The sequence below is a fragment of the Phlebotomus papatasi genome, chromosome 3 (genome assembly GCF_024763615.1).
Source record: "Phlebotomus papatasi isolate M1 chromosome 3, Ppap_2.1, whole genome shotgun sequence".
In the NCBI taxonomy this organism is placed as follows: Eukaryota; Metazoa; Arthropoda; class Insecta; order Diptera; family Psychodidae; genus Phlebotomus; species Phlebotomus papatasi.
Genome location: NC_077224.1, coordinates 69,662,578 through 69,671,022, shown reverse-complemented (window position 1 = coordinate 69,671,022; position 8,445 = coordinate 69,662,578). Strand labels below are relative to the sequence as shown.

The 8,445-nt window shown below is 34.1% G+C and overlaps 1 protein-coding gene across 2 annotated transcripts in view; it reads right to left on the bottom strand.

Annotated features, from left to right (window-relative positions):
* Positions 1-249: 249 nt before the first annotated feature.
* Positions 250-8,445, bottom strand: part of LOC129808119 (Ca(2+)/calmodulin-responsive adenylate cyclase) — a 64,668-nt gene continuing 56,472 nt past the window's right edge. For both annotated transcript variants that reach the window (XM_055857864.1, XM_055857865.1), the window contains exons 10-12: positions 5,410-5,774; positions 5,061-5,308; positions 250-1,602 (exon numbers count right to left, since the gene is read on the bottom strand). In XM_055857864.1, the coding sequence (XP_055713839.1) occupies positions 1,316-1,602; positions 5,061-5,308; positions 5,410-5,774 (900 nt within the window). In that variant the 3' untranslated portion in view covers positions 250-1,315. The remainder of the gene's footprint in view (positions 1,603-5,060; positions 5,309-5,409; positions 5,775-8,445) is intronic.

Genomic DNA, 8,445 nt, shown 5'->3' with positions numbered 1-8,445 from the left:
GAATCACAATTGTTTTGTTAATCTAAATTACATTGCGTTAAATCACAGTTTCCTTTAGAAATATGCGAAAAAATCAAATATCATTGTAAGAGCCATAGCTCAAAATATCTCCACCTTCCCATGTCTCAATTTTTTCTAGGTTAGGAGCGATATAACCTGAAAATTTTTGAACTAACCTGTTTGGTAAAAAAATGAGTCTTGTATAAAATATGCAGTATTTTGCTGTTTGTCTCTTTTTTCTTGTCATCATTTTTGTTTTTCTAAGAAGTATTTAGAGCATTTTCACTTAGGTGTGAAAAGAAACACCTTGCGTCACAATTCACATTTTTTTTCTGTTGAATAATTTCTCCGTTTTTACTTTGTGCTTCTCGTTTCCCATTCTAAAAGAAAATTACTTGAAATTGTAAAAATTTCTTCATTTTCTGGAAATTGCACGTTCATTTTAGAATTCACTCTTACGACAAACAAAATAAAAATTTGTAAAATTGATTTTTTTTTGCAATTATATAATAAAACAGATCTGAAAGAGGGCAAAAATAGCACCAGATTAAAATCATTTGTGTGATTTTTTTTGTCATTCAAAACGTACAAGTATAAAAAAAACAATTTTTCTTTTACTGAAAAAATCCAATTTTCTTTAGAATCACACACAATTTTCATTTTTTTTCCCAACATTTTCTGTCTGAAATTTTATTGGTTGTATTTTGAAGATCAGTTTGATCTACGCAGAAACTCAATGTTGATAAATATGCCTGATTTAAGCACTAAAGATTTTTGCTTTTGAAGCAAACAGAGAATAAACAAATCTCTCTTTAAACTTTTAATTTTACTTAATTTAGTCATTTTATCAATGCTGCTTTCTTTTTTTGTTCCTTACAACATTTTCACCATATTTCCTAATAATTATTCTCAAAAACGCCTACCAATAGAAATCTTCCTTCCTGCTGAGCTACAATTAAACGCAGTTATTCGCTTATCAGTCAGAATGAATCGAAAAAAAAAGAAATAATTTAGAGATACTCTCCCCATTTACAGTAAATCGCGAGGATAATTACACGAGATAAAAAAAGTAAATAATGTATATTTGTAAATGAAAAAGAAAAAAAATATAGTAGCAATTACACAATTATATGTACTGTTTTCTCATAAATACTTGTCACGTTTCATTACTTTTTCCCCTTTCTTCTCTAAAAACTAGAATAATTTACAAATTTCATTAGTCATTTTCACGAGATTGTAATTGTTTCTGTTTTCTTTCTTTCTTTTTTTTTTGGATGAGGCTCAAAAAAAACCCTCCAAATTGTGCTATGCAAATTCAAACCTGTGGCCCAAATTTACTGGTAATCTTGTGTGATGCACTAACTATGGCCATTTCATGCTTAGCATCCAACTCACAGTCATAGAGTCCACTGAGGGAGTCCAGGCTCAAGAGTCGCGAACTGGCTCGACTTGAAATTGATGTATCATCAACATCTGGTGCATTGTACAGGGAATTCACGTCCGATAGAGCTCCCTCAGCATCCGTGAGACCAGCCTCATTGAGCAGAGAAACATTCTCCAGTCCTGGCTCATCCGTAATATATCCAGCACTTTCTGCTCCACCTATCAAGAATTAAAAAAAAAACTATTTGTCTACTGGGGCACTCAATGGGTCAAGTGGTAGAGCACTCGCTCTGTGATGCAAGTGTCTCGGGTTCGAATCTTCCTTTAGGTCACCAGAATTTATTTTATTTACTTATTTTGATGTAACCGGGTTTTTGTTATTTTGTACATTTTTCAGTTTACAAATTTTTATTCAGATTACATTCAGATGCTTCAGTCATTTGCACCAGGCGGGACTCGAACTCACAACCGCCAATATCCCAAGAGCCCAAGAGCTAAACGATCTTATCAATTACACCAAGGACCCCCTTTACCAGAAATTTTTCTAGCGTTAAAGGTGATCGAATTGCATCCAGTAAACTTCAATACACTTAAATCCACGGGGCATGTGACTGATATCCCCATCAAATATCAAACAAAAAGAGATGGCAAAGCGTCCCAGCTTTGCGGAATGCTCAAACTCATGAGATAGACTACTCCTCCGTAAATTATTTTTTCGCATGGTGCTTACTGATCTTCTAGAGATCAAATTAATTCATAAATTATAAAAGCATTTAAAAATCGAAAATTGGCAAAGAAATGATCATTCTCACCGTGGTGTCACATATAAGATTAATATTAATAGAAAAGCCGGAATGAGAGCTATATAGTTTTCGAAATTCAAATGGAATATCACGTGTGTTAGAAAGAGTACACTCTAGTGAATTAATACGATGAGTAAGATATTACTGTTCGTATTAATACCCGTCAAATAATATCTGCAGATATCTTTAAGATTTCTGTAGAGAAAATCTACACCTCTACAGAATGGTGTTATGCAAAACAGAGTGCAATGGATGATGATATAGTAAATTTGTGGGCTCTAGCCGTGATTGGAGTGGGAGTATACGCCTTCTGTGTAAGTTGCGGAATTCTTCAATCACCATCTTCTCCATTTCAATAGTCCACGCTACTTTTTCCATTTTTGTTTGACAGATTACTTGGAGAAAAAAACCTACACGTGCCAACTGTGATTCGGTCAGTTTTCGAGCGATTGTATTGTTGCCAACTTTGTACGCAGAGGGGAAATGCGAGAGAGAGGCAAGATAAAACAATTGCTATCTTTTTTTGCCATTCTCGCACAAAGTATACGGACAAACAAAAAATGTAAAAACGAGAAAGATAAGTCTACGGATATTTAAACGATTCATTACTGATTTCAAGACCTTTCCAAAAAAGCTAAATGTAACCAAAACGGTTGAAAAATAGATCTTTCAGAAGATTCATTAAACTTTGATTTTCAAAAATTAAAGATAACGATTTTTTAGGTCATTGATTATGTACAGTAGACTCTCACTAATTCAGTTCTTTCTAAGATCGAATTACTTTTTAATCCAGGCAGAAGTTATATTTGAAAAAAAAAGTTTATCAATATTAAAATGAATGAAAATTTACGGAAATTTTAATTCCTGAGTAATTCCTTATTAACTCAAAAGGTTGTTAGTAGGTTAAATAGTACAGCGTTCGTTATATGATTCAAATACCCCAAGGTGGAATCTTCTTTAAATCATGATACATTTACTGAAAGTAATTATCTTATTTTATCTTAGGTCAAGTAAAAAGTTCTGAGGCATTTTCACTAGATGTCTTATGTGAGCAATGTTTCACAATAAATATCACATTTGATCATACAAAACGGTGTTTTTAAGGTGACAACTTGACTTTGTGTTTGATGTGAAGCTAGTTGTGTGTTACAGCTACAAGGAGTTCCGGTTTAACTTAAAACGGATTGAAAGAATTTGATATGAATTGCCTACTTATTCCAAATGAAGGTGCAATAAGAGAAAATTCGATATATTTTTCAATATTACTATAAGGGAAGAGCACCCCGGATCGGAATGTTAAGAGACATGCTCCATATTTACTTGAAAATATAATCCCCAAAATACTATTTGGTATTTTTGTTTATGCTAAATGGTCTATTAGTTATCCATTTAAATATATCTGTGCATTTGAATTTTTTATTTTTACAATAAATTAATAAAAAATAGGTGTAATTGCAACCTTCCACTCTGTACCTCGGATCGTCACGAATTTAATCAAATGTCTTACGGAAAATTGGTTTTATAAATTAAATCTGTGCTAATGTAGTGCATTCTTGTGAGAGTTAAATGGTAAAAAATAGATAATAATTTTTTAAAAATCATTTTATTTGAAGCAACAATACGGTATTAATCTGACGATCCGAGGAGCGCTGCCGATCGCTGGTACTCTTCCCTTATGTAAAAGTAAAAAGGCGATGCAGGGGTTCTCAAAAACGAGAATGGTCAAAATTATATAGGCGCTGGAATTGTTCAAGAAGAGGGTTTCAAAAAGTCATTAACCTGTTAATTAAAAAATTGACCAAATCTGGTGGAAATTATGTTTTTGAACTTGAATAATTCAAGATGGCGATTTTTGCGGTAATAAGTGTCTAAGGACGAAATGTTCAGCTGGACTACCTCCAAATATTTCCAAAAATGAACGAAATCGTCAGGGTCAATTTTTTGCAAAGTTAGAAAAAGCTAATTTTTGGCCTATTTATGGGGGATAGGGAACGCATGAAAGGGGAGGGGGAGGGAAATAAAGAGGTTGGGTTCGAGATAATGTCATTTGAGGAGGGGTCATCGAAAACCGGAAGTTGATATCTCTTACCGTTTAAATTTTATATGGGTCAAAAGACTGAAAAAGTGCAAAAAACAGTATTTTCAAAATAAATCTATTACCGTTACATTTCCGATCCATCGCCGATTATGACCGACGCAGTCGGGTTCAGAATTAAAAGACCTTTCAAAAAAGTTCAAATTTAACTAAATCCGTTTAAAATTAGGCCCTCCAGAGTGGTTGAAATTTGATCTTGAATAATTCAAAATGGCGATTTTTCCGGTGAGAGGTGTCGAAGGACGAAATGTTCAGCTGGATTGCCTCCAAAACATATTCAAAAATGAAGGAAATCGTCAGGGCCATTTTTTTGCAAAGTCAAAAATACATGTTTTTGGAGGGGATAGAAGGGGTGGGGGGTAATTTGGGTAAGTTAGTTAGATAGAGAATGTTGACTTGTGGGGGGGTCATCGAAGACCGGAAGTCAATATATCTCTTACTGTTCGGCAGCCAGGATGGAGGGAAGTTGAAAAAAAAACACGATTGTTAAAACTGCTCTCTCTTGGAGTTCGAGCAGTTAAAAACGTATTTAAATACACCGCCTCTGTCCATAAAGCTTTAGAGAAGGTGTTTCTGGGCGATCTACGATCAACAGATTTTTCCAACAAAATTGCGAATAATTGATTTACCTACTTCAGATAATCCTGACTAATGTTAATCTCATCTTCAAAATAAAGCATAAAAGGGCTCAGAACTTTTTTACTTGACCTAATATAAAATTTTCATTGAAACCCTAAAGTTTTGACATGAAAAGCAAAGACTTTATTATTTGGACTTACCAGTAGCTTCTTCCCGACACTCCTCGTCACTCCACTCAGATTGACTCTCCATCTCGCAGTGATTGGAGTCTATTGATTGATGATTTGTTGCACCATAATTTTCATCATCGTGGTAAACCATCTCTCCATCATCATCTAAATTTTCTTCTGATCCATTGATTTTTTCCTTCTCCACACCAGACACCGCAGCTTTGCTCTGACGATGGTTATCGTGGAGAATCTCACAGGATTCGGTGTCAGAAGTTTGCCTGAAAAAAAATGCAATTTCATGAGCAAAACAATCATTTCACAACTCTCGGGAATTCACTTAAAGAGTTCTTCTTGCCGAAAAAAAATAAATGGCACTTACATTTGGCTTGATTCAGATGGATTTTTATTCCTGGTAATCTCCTTGATGGCCTCCAGTCCGACCGGATGTTTGCTGAAGAGTAAACTGTGATTGGACTTGGGTTCAATTCCCTCGAGTTCATACTTGGATTTGTCGAGTTGTTGCTGGTGAGTTTGACGGTTGTTTGAGTAATTTATGGGAGTCACGTTTCGCCCATTGTTTAAATTGTTGGCCTTTGCCGTGGATTCCTGCAGGAGACGCTGAATTTCACGTTCGAAAGGACTCTTGTTCTTACTCCACGTGTCCACATGATACTCAAATGAATTGCACGATTCACCTTTGTTGTGAGCCGTAGATGCAGCCTGACTCTCCGTAGTAGAACTCACCTATAAATTAATATTAATTAAAAAGGGTTGGCAAAGCGTCCCAGGTATTGCGAAATGCTCAAACTCGAGATTTAGATGCTATACATCAAAAGTATTTTCGCATCATTTACCGGTTTTCAAAAGATTTGAACCGATTCATCACTCAAAAGATCCCCAGAATTGTTTTAAAAGTAATAGAATTGATTTTCGGATAAAAATTAGTTATCGGCTATGAATCGGTCATTACCGATCCAAAACCGATTGGAACCGGTTCAGTTTTGTCGGAAATTCCAAGACCTTTTCAACGACCCCGAAACATGACCCCATTTGCTTAATAAATGCGCTCTCTAGTGTCATTTTAACTTTTGACCCTGAAAAATCGTTATTAAGAATGATTCAACGGTATTTTCGTCTAAAGACGAAATGTACACCTGGGTAATCTCTAAAACATATCCAAAAATGAAAAAAAATCGCACGACGCGTTTTCGAGATATCCCAAAAAAAACATGGTTTTTGAGGGGAGGGAGGGGTGGGGGAAATGAGGAGCATGTTACCGATCCTTGGGTCGACTTATAGGGGGGGGCCCCGAAGGTCCTAAGTCGCTATCTCCAACCGTTTGTCCTCTAGAGCTGGCGACAGCCGGACGGACAGATGGACAAACAGCGTGACGCCAAAAACTCGAAACTTCAGATTTCCAAAATTCTACCAAAATACGACCCCTTCGACCAAAATACGACGAAACTCAAAATCGAGGAATTATATATAGTGCTCTCTCCGTGGAGTTTGAGCAGTAAAAAATTGAAGAGGTTTTTATATCCAAAGTATTGATGGAGGAAACAAGCCTAATCTTCAGTTTATTGATACAAAATAGGAAAATATATTTTAATTTTTATAATTTTTTATTTAGAAAATCAATTTCCAGTAAAAAACAAACGAAATAACTAGTTTTTATTTCAATATAGTTCTTAAGAAATTGTTATAAAAAAATTTACTGATATAGTTTTCTAAAAAATACGGTAAAGAGACGAGTAAGGCTCAGGAGTATGTTTAATACTGCTATTTAATCCTTCTCTATAGACAGTGTAACCTCGCAATATTTATATATGTGAAATATATCAGGAAATTCGTGATTATAAATTCTACCAAGTTGATAAATAATTTCAGAGAAAATATTCCAAGTCCATTTTGAGAGAACGACATCTTGAAGAAAGTGCAGAAAATTCATAAAATTTTCTGTAGAAATTCTGCAGAATTTTCATACAACGATCGGATCCACCTTTAGAACAAAATTCTGCAAAATTTTCGGCAGTTACGTTTTCAAATCTGACGAATTTCTGCAGAATTTTCCGGGTGGCTGGCCGCTATCTTGATTTTACGTTTCTATCCCGTCATTTTGAATAACTGTTAAAAGCTTATCCGATTAAGATGAAATTATTGTACAGTGGGTGTCAATAGTTTGTTGCCTAATGCATGTTTGAGAAAATAAGTGAAAAAAAATATAGAAAAAATACTTTTTCAAATTTTTCTTTTTGCAGATAAGTTCCCTGTAATCCGTAGATTATTATTTATATTTTTAAAGAAAAATAATTAATTTTATTTCATATCAAAAATAATTGTTTTCCAAAAGTTGATCATTTTTGAAAAATCAAAAGTTTGTTGCCTCATTTAAAAAACTAATTTAAAATGGTCAAAACATGCAACCAACTTAATGTAAACCGGTTACATTTTGAGTTTATGTCATTTGAGAGGCAAATGGTGGATTTGTACATTTTTAAAATTGTCAATGGTAAATATATGTATATAAAAGTGATGATAAATAATAAGAAATAATTTGTTTTTTTGATAATTTATAATTTAGGTTAAAAATGGCAAATTACAAAAAGTTGAAAGTGGGAAATCGTCCAGAGATACTGCCGGAATGAATGTGCGTCGTTAATTGTCAAATTTTATAGAAAATTACGAAAGGTTATACATAAAATGGTCAAATATTATAGTGATGAGGTTCGATTCGAGTACATCTGAAAAACGCTACTGGTAGACCTAGGTTATCGACTCAGATGGTTGATAACCGCATTGTAAGTATCTCTGATAGTAACCCTATGATGTCTGCTCCAAAAATTCAGAGTCAGTTGGTTACCGAAGGCATACAGGCTTCAAAACCAACTGCAAATTAACGAAAGTGGTAAGAATCATTACTTGGTTTGCAGGTTTCCATTAGTAAACAAAATCAATCTGGGTAAAAGGTTATATATTTACTTGGAACATGCTAAAAAAGTAAAAATACAACCTCTTAACCAGATTGGCCTTGTTTACCAATGGAATCTTGCGAGCCAAGCAACTATTTTTACATTTTCTTTCAATTTGCGTTTGATTTTCGAAGCATTTGAATCCAGTGTTCTTTCGGTCACCAGTTAACTCTGAATTTTTGGGGCAAACATCATAGGATCTCTATCAGAGATACTTACAATGTGGTTATCAACTCTCTGAGTCGAATCATTAGATCTATCTGTAGCGTTTTCCGAATGTACTCGTACCTCTTTACCATAAATTTTGTATATTTTATGTATACACTGACACGATTTTTCATAAAATTTTACGACTGATGACGTAGATTCATTCTAATAGTATCTCTGGATAATTTCCCACCTTTCAACTTTTTGTAATTTGCCATTTTAACCTAAATTATGAATTA